The sequence below is a fragment of the Cavia porcellus genome, unplaced genomic scaffold, assembly GCF_034190915.1.
Source record: "Cavia porcellus strain 051 isolate PalLab524CR breed Dunkin Hartley unplaced genomic scaffold, mCavPor4.1 scaffold_24, whole genome shotgun sequence".
NCBI lineage: Eukaryota > Metazoa > Chordata > Mammalia > Rodentia > Caviidae > Cavia > Cavia porcellus.
In genome coordinates this window covers 48928674-48945263 of record NW_026947507.1, presented here as the reverse complement: position 1 = coordinate 48945263, position 16590 = coordinate 48928674, and the positions used below count along the sequence as shown (strand labels likewise).

The following is a 16590-nucleotide window of genomic DNA, read 5'->3' as shown; positions in this document are numbered from 1 at the left end:
TTTACTTTTGAACTTGAACAACTATTTCTAAGGAGACAATATGTAATTATCAACTAGTGATTTCTTACTGGGTTTTTTTGAAATTATGTATTATTTCTACCCCTTTTCTGTTTTGTTTGATTCCTTTAAATAAAAAAAGAAATAAACCAATACAGAATGTTGGAGAGAATGTGGGGAAAAAGGAACCCTTTTGCACTGTTTTGGGAGTGAAGACTCATGCAACCACTATGGAAATCAGTATGGAAATTCTTCAAAAACTGGCCAAAGGTTCCAATGACCCAGTATTCCCCTTCTGGGTTACTTCCAAAAGAATTAAAAGCATCATATAGCAGCAATATGTGCACACCTGTGTTTATAGCAGCAGTTTGTAATAGCCAAATCTTGGAAACTGCCCAAATGGCCATTAACAGGTGAATGAATAAAAATATGGAGTTTTTATACAATGGAGTACTACTCTGCCATAACAAAGGATAGGCTTGAGACATATCTTGCTAATGATGCACCTTGAGACTTTACTTACTCTTAAGTGAAATAAATTGGACACACAAGTATAAACACTGCTTTGTTTCCCTTGTGTGAGAAACTGAAAGTGTAAATAAGGACCAAAGTGTATACTAAGAATTGTGAAATAAGATGAAAACGTTCAAATGAGGAGGAGACCAAAGGAGGGTAGGGAAAAGGAAATAAGGGAAAAGCCTAAAAAAGGAGAAAAGAAGGAAAAAATGGAAACAAAGCTTTTGCAAATGGGGAAGGGAGGAGGGGTTGAAGGGAGAATAGAAGAGAAAAAAGAACCAAGCTGTATCATATACAGGTATAGATTCTCTATGATGGATGTAATCATTGCATAAATCTAAAAGATACCAATAAAATCTAAGTTAAAAAAAAGAAATTAACCATAAAGCTGAAAAAAACACTCACTGCCACCCAACCAAGATACCAGCACTATTTATTACGGATTGTTTTTCATTGTGTGTGACTTGCTTGCTTACATACTCTGCTATATTTCAAATGGATTGTGTCTTCATTATTGACTTGAACTCTTTACATATTCTAGACCAATTCATTGTTGTAGAAATTTGTATTGGTGGAAATATTCTATGTCTGTGCTGTCCATCAGAAAGGACATAAGACAAAGCACTGGAAAATATTTCCTCCCTTCCTTTGGTTATAATGCCTCATGATCATACACTAAATCCTTTTGAACACTAGATTCTTCTTTCAGGCAACTATGTTTCTTTTTTTTTAAATTTTATTTAAAAGGAAAAAGAGAAAAAACAAAACTAAACAAAGCAGTGTAAGGGTACAAGTAACACAGAACTACAAAACAAAACAAAACAAAACAAAACAACAGTAAGAAATCACCAGTTAATAGATTACATATTATCATCTTAGAGATAGTTGCTCAAGTCACAGTATCAAAGCATACAAAGAGGACATTCAAACAGTGAGACTGCAAACAGTTGTGTTCAATGATCCAACCAAAAACATTAATATGGTCAGCTATTTAACACCCCTAAACACACTTGCTGTTGTATCTTTTAGAGCACTTTTTTTCCTTCTCTTTTTTACAACAAAATTTACACATTTTGGGTTTTATTACTCCTTAGTTCTTATTACTTTTTTGGGGGAAGAGAATAAAGTCAAATATGGCAAAACAAAGCTGTCAGTCAAAACCAAGGATAGACATAGCATATGATGTAAAAACAGAGTACAAGGTTATCAACAATGGTTACCATAATGTCTCTTGTTTCCTTAAAAAGAATTGTCTATCTCATTAGGTATTATAAAGTTGAACAAAACAGTAGAGAACAAGACCAATAAAACTTAAGCATTGTAAACATTGCAGGACTTTCAAAGGAGACAATAGTCAAACCAGAATCTTATTGCCTTCAAAGTAGGTGCCTATACCCTCAAACTTGATACTATCATACAGAATGGAACAGAGTCTAATCAGTCAAAACATGAGAGTGGGACTATTACAGGACTTCAAAACAAGTTAATAGGAAATGAAAAAAAGTTACTATTATATATCCTGCTAATTTTTAAAAATTTCCCCTTAATTAAAAAACCATAAAAATAACTAATTAATTTTTTTAATGAATAAGGGAAAAATTGAGATAAAAGAGGACATAACAATATAACAATACAGGTCAAAGTATGACTGTTTCAGCAACCTCGTGCTTCACCACCAAATAACCCGACTTAATAGTAGTTACCATAGTGTCTGTCTTTTTCCTTGAAATATTTGAATAAAATTTCATATACTATAGCTTCAAATATTTCCATATCAAGAAGCCCAGAATAAAGCCTTTCCAATTAATAAGTGAAAACTTTATAAGGCTTCAAGGACACATAATGGGGAAACATGATTACCACATATTTTTATATATTTGAATCATTATTTACATTAGGGAAACTATTCAGTATTCACACATGCAAGATTGATTTATTTCACTTATGTGTATGGTCTCAAGCTGTGCCCATTTATTGATAAATATCTCAATGTGATCCTTCTTTATAGCTGAGTAATACTCCATTGTATAGAAATACCACAACTTTTTTATCCATTCCTCAGTGGATGGACACTTGGGTTGTTTCCAAGATCTGGCTATTACAAATTGTGCTGCTATAAACATAGGTGCACATATATCATTGTGGAATGATGCTTTCAGTTTTTCTGAGAATATGCCTAGAAGTGGAATAGCTGGAATAAATGGGACTTCCAATCCCAGCTTTTTTGAAATATCTCCAGACTGACCTCCACAAAGGTTGTACCAGTCTACACTCCCACCAACAGTGCAGGAGAGTTCCTTTTTCCCCACAGCCTCTCCAGCATTTGTTGTTGTTGATTTTCTTGATCCTGGCCATTCTTTCAGGAGTCAGATGGTATCTCAGTGTGGTTTTAATTTGCACTTCTCTAATGACCAATGATGATGAACATTTTTTCATGTATTTATTTGCCATTTGTATTTCTTCATCTGAGAAGTGAGTATTCATCTCAGATGCCCATTTTTGGATTGGATCTTTAAATTTTGGGGGTCTGAGTTTTTTTAATTCTTTATATGTTTTAGACAAGAGTCCCTTGTGTGAGAAAGAGTTGACTAAAATCTTTTCCCAGTTTGTGGGTTTTCTTTTCACTATGCTGGAGATTTCTTTTGACATGCAGAAACTTTTTAATAAGAAGTGGTCCCAGTTATTGATTCTGGGAAGTATTTCCCGTGCTGTTTGAGTCCTGTTCATGAATTCTCTACCTACTCCTATGTCTTCAAGGTTTCTACCCAATTTGTCTTCCAATAGATTTAGTGTTTCTGTTTTAATATTCAGATCTTTGACCCATTTAGATTTTAATTTAGTACATGGTGATAGACATGGGTCTAGCTTTAGTTTTCGGCAAATGGAGAGCCAGTTTTTCCAGCATCATTTACTAAAGAGACTGTCATTCATCCAGTGAACCAGCTTGGCTCCTTTATCAAAGATAAGGTGGTTGAGTGTGTTTGTAGTTGTGGTTGTATCTTCTAATCTATTCCATTGATCATCGGCTCTGTTTTGATTCCAATACCATGTTGATTTTACTACTGTTGCTTGGTAGTATAGTTACAAGTCAGGGATTGTGATGCCTCCTGCCTTGCCTTTGCTGCTTAGAATTGCCTTTGCTATTCTATGTCTCTTCTGGTTCCAGATGAATTTTAGGAGTGATTTCTCTAGATCTATAAGGTATGTTGATGGTATTTCTATTGGGATTGCATTAAATCTGTATAACAGTTTTGGGAGAATGGCCATTTTCACCATGTTTCTTCTTCCTATCCATGAGCAAGGGATGTTTTTCCATTTTCTGAGATCATCTTCAATTTCTTTTTTCAGTGTATTATAATTTTCCTTGTATAGGTCTTTCACTTCTTTCATAAGAGTAATTCCTAAATACTTCATTTTTTTGCTTGTTAATGTGAAGAGTGTGGTTTCTCTTATTTCCCTCTCTGTGATTTTGTTGATCGTGTATAGGAATGCTATTGATTTCTGAGTACTGATTTTGTATCCAGCTACATTACTGAATTTATTTATTGTATCTAAGAGTCTTTTAATGGAGTTTAGGGGGTCTTCTGTGTAGAGTATCATATCCTCTGCAAATAATGATAATTTAACTTCTTCTTTTCCTATCTTCACCCCTTTTATTTCTCTCTCTTGCCTAATTGCCCTGGCTAGTACTTCCAGTACTATATTAAATAGGAGTGGTGATAAAGGACATCCTTGTCTTGTGCCTGATTTTAAAGTAAAGGCTTTCAATTTTTGGCCATTTAGTATGATGCTGGCTGTTGGTTTGTCATAAATGGCCTGTATTATATTGAGGTAAAGATCATCTATTCCAATTTTCTGTAAAGTTCTTATCATGAATGAATGTTGGACCTTATCAAAGGCTTTTTCTGCATCTATAGAAATGATCATGTGATTCTTACTTTTGGCTTTATTGATATGGTGGATTACATTTATTGATTTACATATGTTGAACCATCCTTGCATTCCTGGGATGAATCCCACTTGATCATGGTGTATAATCTTCTTGATGATTTGCTGCATCCTCTTTGCCAATATTTTATTGAGGATTTTTGCATCTGTGTTCGTTAGGGAGATCGATCTATAGTTCTCTTTTTTAGTTGGGTCTTTCTCAGGTTTTGGTACTAGAGTAATATTTGCTTCCAGGAATGACTTAGGAAGGATTGGTTCCCTTTCAATTTCATTGAATAGTTTGAGGAGTGTCGGCATTAGGTCTTCTTTGTATTTCTTGTAAAATTCTGCAGTGAATCCATCTGGGCCTGGGCTCTTCTTTGTAGGTAAGGACTTAATTACATTTTCAATTTCATTAACAGAGATTGGGTTATTCAACAGTTTTACATCCTCTTGATCTAGCTTTGGTACTTCATATGTTTCTAAGAATCTGTCTATTTCTTCTATGTTATCAAACCTTTGAGAGTAGAGGTTTTCAAAATAGGTGTTGATGATCTTCTGCATTTCTATTGGGTCTGTAGTGATTTCACCTTTTTCATTTCTTATTGTATGAACTTGAGCTTTTTCCTCCCTTTTTTAAATAAGGTTGGCTAGGGGCTTATCGATTTTATTTATTCTTTCAAAGAACCAACTCTTTGATTCGTTGATTCTTTGGATTGTTTTCTTAGTCTCTATTGCATTGATTTCTGCGTTGATTTTTGTAATTTCCTCCCTTCTTTTGGCTTTGGGCTTGACTTGCTCTTCTGTTTCTAGCTGTTTGAGGTGTGGCATCAAGTTATTTATTGTATTCGTTCTGATTTCCTGATGTGGGAACTCAGTGCAATAAATTTTCCTCTGAGGACAGCTTTCATTGCATCCCACAAATTCTGGTAAGTTGTATCTGCATTTTCATTTTCTTTTAGGTATTGTTTAATTTCTTCTTTAATTTCTTCTGTGACCCACTGATTACTCAAGAGTGTGTCATTCGGTTTCCATGTGTTTGCGGGATTTTTGCAGTATCTTTTATCATTAATTTCTAATTTCAGAGCGCTATGATCTGATAACATGCAAGGAATGATTTCAACTCTTTTGCATTTGTTTAAATATGCTCTGTGAGCTAATATATGGTCTATTTTAGAGAATGGTCCATGTACTGCTGAGAAGAATGTGTATTCTGATGTTGTTGGGTGGAACATTCTGTATATGTCTATCAAATCCATTTGTTCGCAGGTGTGATTCAGTTCTGTTATTTCTTTGCTCATTTTCTGTCTGTTTGATCTGTCCCTTGGTGTCAATGGCGTATTAAAGTCTCCTGTTACAATTGTGTTACTGATAATTTGAGTTTTCATTTCTGTTAATAGTTGCTTTATATAACTGCGTGCTCTGGAGTTTGGTGCATATATATTTAAGATAGTTATCTCTTCCTCTTGGAGTTTTCCCCTAACAAGTATGTAGTGACCTTCTTTGTCCTTTATGGTCATTGTTGGTTTAAAGTTCACGTTGTCTGCAAACAGAATGGCTATTCCTGCGTTTTTTTTTTTTTTTTAATTCCTGCTACATGAAGTATTGTTTTCCATCCTTTGACTTTCAGTCTGGGTTAGGTGGGTTTCCTGTAAACAGCATATGGTTGGATTTTGTTTCTTGATCCATTCTGCTAGTCTGTTTCTTTTGATTGATGCACTGAGACCATTTACATTAATGGTTATTACTGTTAAATGCTGGTTTATTGTTGACATGTTATCTCTCTGCTGTTGCATCTTTATCTTTCTGTTCTGTTAATTATCTGCTTTGCTTAGTGGTTTTTTCCTTTGTATATCTAAACTGTCGTTCAATATATTTTGCAGGGTCGGTTTGGTGTTCATGAAGTTCTTCAGCTGTTCTTTGTCATGAAAGTATCATATTTCACCATCAATTTTGAATGATAGTTTTGCAGGATACATCAGTCTAGGTTGGAAATCATTTTGCTTTAGGATCTGGAATACTTCACTCCATGCTCTTCTTGACTTTATTGTTTGTGCTGAGAAGTCTGCTGTGATTCTGATAGGTTTTCCTTCATAAGTGATCTGTCTTTTCTCTCTGACAGCTTTTAATAATCTATTCTTGTGTTGGATTTCTGAGATGGTGATTATTATATGTCTGGGTGTAGTTTTATTTTGGTTATGACTATTTGGAGTTCTCTATGCTTCACTGAGCCTGATGTCGGTTTCCGATCTCATGGTTGGGAAATTTTCAGCTATTACTTCTCTAAATATCCTCTTGACATCCTTTATGTTGTCTCCTTCTTTTTCATTAATCCCTATCATTCTTATGTTATTTTTCTTTGCATCATCTTGCAGTTGTTGAATTGTTGTTTCCTGATTCCTTGTTATTTTTAAAAGATCTTTCCTTTCCTGTTCACTAGCTACAATCCTGTCTTCAAGGTCTGAAATTCTATCTTCACTTTCATTGAGTCAGTTTTTACAACTTTCAGTGGAGTTTTTTATTTCCTATATATTTTTGTGCATCTGCATTATGTATTGTTTGTTTCTTAAAATCCTCATCTAGGGATTCTATCTTTTTAGTTCCTCCAATTTTCTAACTGTGTTTTCTTTAGATATATTCAGAATCTCTTTCATTTCTTTTATCATTTCTTCTTTTACCTGGGAGATTATTTCTAGTTTGAATTTCTTTAAAGCTTCCTGGAGTTGCTTGTTAATTTCAGTAGCTATTGTGTCCGATATTTGAGGCGAATGGCATATATTTTCTTCTATATACATTGCTCCTAGGGTTTCTTGAGGTGGGCTGGAGGTTTGAGGTTGTAATTTGGTCTTTCATTTTGTCATTTTCCTATATTTCTGTGTTTCAAGTGTTATTTGAAAGCTTCCTCAAGGTCTGTTGGAAATCCCCTTCTATGTTCGCAGCTTCTGAGACTCTGGCACCCCGTTACCCCAAGCCACTGCGCCTGTAGAACCAATGGCCCTCTTCTGCCTGTTTAGAACTCTGTAGTTCCAGATAAGCTGGGCTTCAGGGACACTGTGTGCCCCACTGCTTGTTGGAAGCTCCACAGTTCTCCAAGCGCAGCCGGGATGGGGAGGCAGATGTAGATGCCTCAAACCACTTATCCACTTCACTGCACCCAGAAGCCTGGAGGGTCCCAAACAGTCTGGGCTTTGGGCAGAGTGCACTGAGCACTTACCACAGGCCGCGGGGCCTCTGGAACCTGCGATGCTCCCCTGCTTGCTGAGATATCCTCAGTCCTCCAGACACACGGGGAGGTGGATGGGGAGGTGGATGTAGGTCCGCCCAGCCCCTCCTGTGCACACCGATGGTGAGGTGCAGGAGTCCCAAATAGGCTGGGCTCCGGGGATAGCGTGCGCCCACCTACTTGTTGGAAGCTCCACAGTTCTCCAAGTGCAGCCGGGATGGGGATGGGGACCAGGCAACTATGTTTCAATCACAGATTTATTCTCCCTACAGTTGAGTCAGTATTGTAGTATCATAACAATTTTATATCTACCATACAAGCAAGTTACTTTCTGACACTTCTTGTTTATATCTCTTAGATATTACTTTCTGACATTCTTCTACATTGTTTATAACCATTATGATGATTTCTAAAAATTTAATTTTTATTAGCATATTAAATGTCTAAATTAATTCAGAAAGAATAGACATATCTATGATATCTATCATACTGTCAGATATACAGTGTATCTTTCATTTAAATTTTTCTTTGGTTCATATTTTTTTCAAACAGGTAGTAATGTTTCTCTTATTATGACTGCACTTGAGTATTTCTGCATTCTTGTGGGCTCTCATCATTATAACTTTATAAGTTCTTACATTTTCTGTCTTCCTCAAAGACTATCCTTACCTACCCTAATGGAAGATTCTGAGAAAATTATGTCCCACCAAAAGAACCTAAAGATCCCAGCTCTGAATCCGCTCCCCATGCAGCACTTGGCAAGTATCCCTCCACCTGCAAGAGAGTTAGTGCCCTTCATACAATGAGTGCCTTGGGGTATTAGGTCGGCTTGCAAGTTCTCTCTGCAAGTCCAGCTTGGAAAGCTTGGGGACTTTCTTTAAGCTCTTTAAATTCCTACTTTCTCCCAGAATTTTCACTCACAGAAGACGATCCAAGCCACTACTCTGAGAGAAATCCGATACCACCAAACAGAAGCTACCTCAATGTCCTGCCACAAAACCTGCAAATTTTTTGCATCTGAATTTACTTTTTACTCTCCCAGTTTTAATGGAAGAATGTGCCTTCCTTACTGGAAAAAAGTCAAGGAACAAATCTCTCCCCTGGGAAGATCTGCCCTCTCATTTCCTTGGTGACATTGTACACTGGACTTTCCCTCATTCTTCTCCTCAGGGTCTACTTTGCTGGATCCGTTACAGGATTAGTCTAATCATTTTTTCAAACTAAACCTCGAATCCTCTTCTAACCTATTGCCCTTAACTTGTCTGAATTTTCCACATTTGATGACACTTCCAATCAAACCCCAGACCACCACTGAAAACTCTTTCCTTGAAGTCATCGATTATCTCCACTTAACAAAGCCCACAAACAGGCCATTTCCAGTACCTACCTTAATGACTTCTTAGCATCATTTGATGCTCTCCCATTGGTAGCTTTCCCTCTCTGGCTTCAGTGACAACACAGTTTCCTTTGCTTTTTGGCTCTCTGGATTCTCCTTGGTCATCTTGCTGACCCTCTTCCTTTCTCCTACTTTTTGTGCATCTTTTCTGGTAACCTCTTCTCTCAGCCTTCTTTTCCATTACCTAACTTCAATTACCATCAACCTGAATTTCTCAGTCCTCTTTTTCTGTTACATATCTGTAGCTGCCCACTTCAAATTTACAGTTTCACAAGTTCATTAAATATGACAAGGCCCAAATTGAAACATTACCCTTCTACTCAGTTTCTACCAGTGTCTCCTCAAGTATTTCCTAACAAAAACTGCCACTTGTCTCCTTTCCTGGGGCTACTATCCTAATTTAGATCTCTTTCCCAGTCTGCCCATATATTTTTTCCAGTAATCCTTTGGTTTCCTTTTTTGCCCTCTTACAATTGATTTTACATATCATAGTCAGATTGAGCTTCTTTAATAAAGCATAAGTCTGATGACACCTCTCCCTTTCAGTAGTTTTCTTTCTGAGAATTCTGAATTTTGAAAATTGTGCATAACACAACCCTACATATTGTACTGAACTGTGAGGTCTCCATCTCATTCTACATGGAGCTATCTTGAATTTCTTTTATTTATTAAACTTTACAACATGATTTACTTTTTTATTTGCTTGCACTTATAGGAGTGGATGGTGTTTGGCAATGTCAGAGACATTTTTGTTTGTCACACTGCTACTGTAATGTAGGGTGTTCAGGCCACAGATATTATGATGCCACTAAATATCTAACAATCCCCCAGGACACTCTCACAAACAGAACTGTCTGGAACAATGAGGTCCACCTCACCAAATTGAAGAAACCCTGATTTGTGCGGTCCCATCCGTTTGAACCCTACATCCTCCACTCCACGTTGCTGTACTCCTCCACATCCCACTGACGGTAGGTCTCTTCTTAAATATCATTCCTTATGGAAAATGTCCTTAGCCCCCTAAACTTAATGGACAGTATGATAACCTTGATACTTGTTTATAACTATGTGTTAGGATGTTTCCTGCTACACTACATGGCTTCTATGGCCCAGGACTAAATGTATCCATTCACTACTTTGCATGGTAAATCTGGACCTGAATATATATTCTGGAATATATATATATATGTATATATATTATATGGAATATATATATGTATATATATGCATTTTCTAATGGTAACGTATTAACGTATCCTTAATACTAAGTAAGCTAGTTAATATCTTGAATGTAGGTTTTATAACAGATAGAGCTTTACTCTGATTTATTTTACTCTGCCTAAGCTATCAAATAGCACCTGTGCTCTTACTTCATGGTTATTAATGCCTAAATAACCTGAATATACCATATACATATAAATAGATCTGCACTGTCTCCTGTCCTAAGCAGGCAGTCATAATACACATAATCTTTCTAGTTTCAACTATACTATGCAAATATTTTATTATCTTTTTTACTTGTTTGTATTGAGAATTGAACTCAAGGCCTCGTGCTTGCCAGGCAGGCAACGTGCTGATGAGCTACATTCCCAGCCCCTATTATCATCTTAAAGATGTATTAAATTCTAAAATGTTAAAACTGCCTTCTTATTGCTTCACATGTCTGTAAGAGACACACAGTACGTATACCTATCTAGAATATTTTAACTTCAGCAACTAAATCTCCTGCCAAATTTGTAGACTTGGAAACATCGCCTTTTGCTCTGGGAAAAAGGTGAACTGCCCCTGTACCATGTGTGCTAAGTGCTCACGAGTCTTCCACCTCACCTCACAGGGGAGCACACCTGAGAGCAATTACTTAAAATCCCTACCGACCTAATACTCAGCGAACCAAAGTGTATTTCTAAGTCAATATTTTTGCAGTTTTGCAATTGTTTATCTAATAAAAAGCTATTATTCTATTGATAAAAGAAGCAATCTGATGGAGTTGATTTGTGTAATTAGCCATTAACTACTAAAAGAACTGGAAAATTGATTTGAGGGCCTCGGGGACTTTTATTTCTTTAAGATAACACGCGTTGCATCATTTTATCAAACTAATGGAGTACACTTTACCATTAGAAAATGCATATATATATATATATATATTCCAGAATATATATTCAGGTCCAGATTTACCATGCAATACACTACCATGTACGCTGTGTTCTCTGGCACCTCCTCTTAATGATTAGTTAAGTTGAGGATAATGAAAGCCTTATCAGGTGCCTAATTAGCCATGCAGTCCCTAATGGTAGTCTAACTCGTTAAGATAAAGTCGGTTTGCTGATCTGTTCCCTAAAGAGGGTGTGGAGAGAAAGCCCAGGGGTAGAGAGGAAAGAGGGAGGAATGAGAAGAGGAAGGGAGGAAGGGAGGGAAAGAACAAAAAGTAAACCAAACCATAGCATGACAGAACATTGGGGCTCCTTGATAACTGTTAATGTTTTTGTCCAAATAAGTATATTCCAAAAATTAATTTTTCTATATCCTTAACTTAGGCTTTTGCTTCCATTTCAGTGGAAACTTTTAAAATTAATAGTATTCTTTTTTTTTTTTTTCATTCTCCTTAAACGTCTGATATTAGGTAAGGACAGCTGAAAACTCATCAGTTCTAGTTAACTGGAAATTTTTCTGTAGGCCCATGGAAAGATTCATCGTGGTCCTGAATCTAAGTTACCTGTATTTGAAACCCACAGTCACTTAACTGAACCCTAACAAATAACATTTATGTCTCTGTTTGTCAACAGAGCTGATTAACACATATTGTTGAATATATAAGACAAACAAATTACAGCAGATGTAAAATAAAGAAGAAAATAATGCTTACCTCATTCTTCAGCTTGCTCCCGGAAAACCTTAAAAATTAGTATACTTTCTATTAGTTCAGAATCACAGTTATCTCATTCAAGGAAATGAAGAGGGCTTAAAAACGGAATAACTTCGTACCATAATTAAATTTTTTAAAAGAAATCAGTACCTTTTTCAGCTTTTGAAAGAAAAAAAGTCTTATAGGGGAAAGTGAAATGAAAAATACTCAGGGAAAAATGCCAGAGTTACAGCAAGCAAAGGACACAGAATGTTAATACTTTTATATTCCAGCCTGCATTTCCCTTTTATAGTAAGTTGTGCTTAGTAAGATGCTCCTATGTTCCTTGTAGTATGGATTAATTTTAGTATGACTCAGGTAACTAAACTTTCTTTTTCCACAAGATAGTTTACTTTTAAAAGTAATTTCTTCTTTTAATAACAAATATTAATTCTTGGTAAATCGTATCATTAGGTAATCCCTGACGCAGTAATAATTATCCAGAATTTCAGCATTTTTAAAATATTGGTACAGACCACTGACCCCAATGGTTTTCATGTCCCTGATTAATAATTTCCTCCTGAGAGTTAAGCACAGCATGGAGCAATGTGTTCTTTTTCTTTATGTTTTTCCTGTCACCGGGACCCAAACAGGTCAGTAGATTCACTCATTGAGGTAAGATTACATTCAAAATATATGTGCATAACTATTATTATAATAAACTCTGCATCTTGGTAAGGCACCAGTTAAACACATAAATCTTTAAAAATTGTCTCTCAGAAAAACACATCTTTCCTTCCTCAATTTTACCGAATCCATCCTGAAAATCAACTCAGCATTACGAGTACATAAACTTTAAAGGAAATTTTGTTTCCTCAATTTCTCCTATTCACCTCCCTGTTATACTTAGTTCACCATTGATTTATCATTATTGCAAATTACACAATTTACCTACTACTGCTACTACACTGTGAAGCTGTAAATGTCAACACAAAGTTGACACTAAGGCTGTATAAGGAAAGAAAACATTTTAATAATCAAAATCCGAAAGCCATTTCATGCAATAGATATCATGCATTTGAAGAGATGCAGAGAATTTGACTTGAATGTGGTGTGACTCTACCTTGTGAGGCCCTTTCCAGAGTAAACGGAGTGGTAATATGCACTGCTTTCTTTGATGCCAATCCCATAGTAATGATACCTAGGGCAAGGACAGGAACCAGCTCTGTGTTAATGAGGGAGTTTTTGAAGAAAAAACAGAGTTGGGTGTAATTAAAGTAAACACAATGAGAACTGTAGCCCTGGGTGAACTTGCCATTATCTTGCCTTGTTTGCCCATTCTTTCTATCAACTTTCATCCAAGATTAGAGAGAACAAGCAGATTCCCAGTGGACTCCAAATTCACTGTGTAAAAATGTCACTCTTGGTATCACCATCTGAGTTCAGAGTGATGAAACACTGAGAGACCTGAGTTTCAAGTCTCCTTTTCTGACCTCAAAAATAAAGCAGGAATTGGCCAAGTGCTTTCACCTCTAAACATTTTCGAAATCAAGTTGACACACTAACTATCTAAACATTTTGAAAGTACAAATAAAGTCAACAAAGTGCTAAGTAAGGTAGACTCATCCTCTAACATCAATAGTTTGCCTCCATCATAATCTGGCAGGCAAATGTGAATGCAGAATGCTCAGACTGGGCCCCAAGAGAGCAGGGTGGTAGGCCAACACCAGCCCTCACTCACTGTCTACCCTTTGCCCAGTGTGAGGGGACTGCACATCCAGGATCCACCCACATTGCCCCCAAGCAGCAGTTTCCATGTCACTCTCCATCTACTGTGCACACCAGTAAAACAGTGCGTCCTCTGAGGACCAATGGGAACCACTGCATGGGAGTCAAAGAAGCAAGTCTAGGCTATTTGGATGGGGAGCTGCAGGGCCCAGGGGCCCTTGAGAGTGATGTGGCCTTTGGTGGCCAACTTTAGGCAGGCTATGGGCTCCTTGTCCCATATGAGGAGCTGAGCACAGGCCCTCAAAAGCAAGACCCAGAAATTAAGTCTCACTTGTCAGGTTTCAAAGTAGCCTCTACTGAGTTGGTGGCATTTAAGTTGGAGAAGAATTTATAGATCTTAAAAAATACACATCATATAACTATATCATAACTGCCTTATTTTTTAAAAACAGAGAAAGGGTCCCTTGTGTGTGAAGGAAAAGAACTTCCAAGGTGTATTAAAACAGAGAAATGAATGAAATATGAAACTTATGGGAAATCTGGATACTGAATTGATTTATGTCTCTAATTTGAAACTAAAAGAAGCTTAAATCAAAAAGACCTTATCAAAAGAGCTAAGTTAGCAGAAATAGACAAGTGACACACTTAAAAACTAGAAAAAATTACCAGATTTAAATGATATTCAGACAAATATAGTAGTAGGATTAGAATTAATGAGTTATGAGAGTTTGCAGTGTCTCCACTTTTGTCAGATTTTAGAACTGAGAGACCAAAAGAAATGTCTACACAAAAAAGGATATAAAACAAGTAATGCTGGTTTGTTTGTTTGTTTGTAATGTCTGAGAATAACAGGCTGTATTACAATGAGAAGACATCACAGTTTCCTGTTCTTTTGTAAAACTTGCTGTTTGTCTATAGATTTTAAAGTTTAAATAGTTGCAATTTAGCCACTTATTACAGCAATATATGTTAAGCATTGCTTTTAATTTGGTAAGTTTCTTTTATTATAACTTCTACATTTTGCTTCTAATTCATTTTCCAATATTCAAATAACATCATGGTTAAGTGGTTGGCTATGCAAATCAAGAAGAAATGGCGTTACCTGTACAGGAAGTGGCTAAAAATCCAAAGTCAAAAGGGTGCTGTGAGTTCAACAAACATAGAACACGCACTGTCTGGCTCCTGTGCTAGTTGCCAGCACAACAGTGGACAAAACAGACCTGGATGTCCAGTGGAATCTTCTGCTTTGAAGGCCACTGGAGCTTGGGCCGAGGATCCCAACTTTGGGGCAGGGACCACAACTGCCAGCACAGAGGCAATTCTTAAAGTAACATGATGATCACACTATTATAACACCATCTAAAGCCCAATAAACACTGCTAATATGGATCTATCTTTTTTTCTTACTTTTGACTTTTAAAAAAAGAACTTTTCCTTACCCAATTTATTTGCTCCTTAGTTTCACAAAATTACTGTGTTGTTTGCTCCCATTTGTGAACATCATGGCCAAATTCTTTACAAACAGAAGTATTTAATGCCTCTATCTGCATGCAGAGTCAAGATTTTATATTTACCAAAAATAGTCCTTCTAAAGGAATATGTGCATTATATTTGTAGTTCAAATGCAAATGCAATGGGGTCTGACCCCAGGAAAGTGATGCCATGACAACATTTGACCCCACAGCTGAAGGGCACCATGTTCTTTCTGCAGCAATGCCTCCTACTGACGCAGGTTGAGGAATCAGAACCTGTCCTGTCCATATGGCCTGGGTGGGAGCCACGGAAAAGGGAACCAGGAGGCACTGGAAGGCATACTCTCTTGCCTTCAACACGTTCAGTGCTCACTGTATGCAGTGAGAATTCAAAAAAAGACAGAAGACAGCCATAAGAAAGATAGCCTTCTTAATAAATGGTGCTGGAAAAACTGGCTTTTCATATGCCAAAGACTAAAACCAGACCCAAGCCTATCACTGTGCACTAAACTAAAATTGAAATGAATCAAAGGTCTAAATATTAAGGCAGAAAGAATAAATCTGCTGAAAAACAGAATAGGCAGAATTCTTGAAGACAAACATATAAGCAAAGACCATGGACAAAATCCCAATTACCCAGAAAATAATACAAAGAATCAATTAATTGAGATTTCATCCCATTAAAAAGCCTTTGCACAACAAAAGAAATCCACAGAATGAAGACAACTGACAGAGTGGGAAAAAACGTTTAGCCATCTGTCCGTCAGACAAAGAACTTACATCTAGAAGATATAAAGAACTGAAAAAAAATCAGGCCATCCCCCAAATTTAAAGATCCAGTCCACAAATGGGTATCTGAGTTGAATAGACACTTTTCAGATGAATACAAATGGCAAATAAATATATGAAAATATGTTCAACATCATTGACTATTATGTAAATTTAAATTAAAACAACATGGGGGTTCCTTCTCACTCCAGAAATAATGGCTATCATCAAGAAATCAACCAATAACGAATGCAGGAGAGGATGTAGGGGAAAAAAAGGAACTCTTCACTGTTGGTGGAAGTGTAGTCTGGTGCAACCACTATAGAAATCAGTATGGAGATTGCTCTAAAAACTAGGAGTAGAGGTCCCAATCAACCCAGTTATTGCCCTTCTGGGTATCTTCCCAGAAGAATTAAAAACATCATACTATAGTGATATATGCATACACATGTTTATGGCAGCACAGCTTGTAATAGCCAAATCTTGAAAGCAACCCAAATGCCCACCAATCAAGTAATGATGAAGAAAAGATGTGGTTTTCTATATAGTAGAGTACTACTCTGCCATAAAAAATAAGTTTGAGGCATTTCTATGTAATGGATGCAACTTGAGATCATATGCTTAAGTAAAATAAATCAGACTCGTATGTGAACATTGCATAGTCTCCTTGGTGTGAAAAACTTAAAGAGTAATAAAGACCCAAAACATACAATAGATA

The 16590-nt window shown here is 36.5% G+C and overlaps 1 protein-coding gene across 1 annotated transcript in view; it reads right to left on the bottom strand.

Moving 5' to 3' along the window:
* The window catches only part of Rfx6 (regulatory factor X6), a 60007-nt gene that overhangs the window by 30402 nt on the left and 13015 nt on the right, over positions 1-16590 (bottom strand). Inside the window, exons 5-6 of the mRNA XM_063235028.1 lie at positions 13028-13105; positions 11926-11953 (exon numbers count right to left, since the gene is read on the bottom strand). Of these exons, the coding sequence (XP_063091098.1) occupies positions 11926-11953; positions 13028-13105 (106 nt within the window). The remainder of the gene's footprint in view (positions 1-11925; positions 11954-13027; positions 13106-16590) is intronic.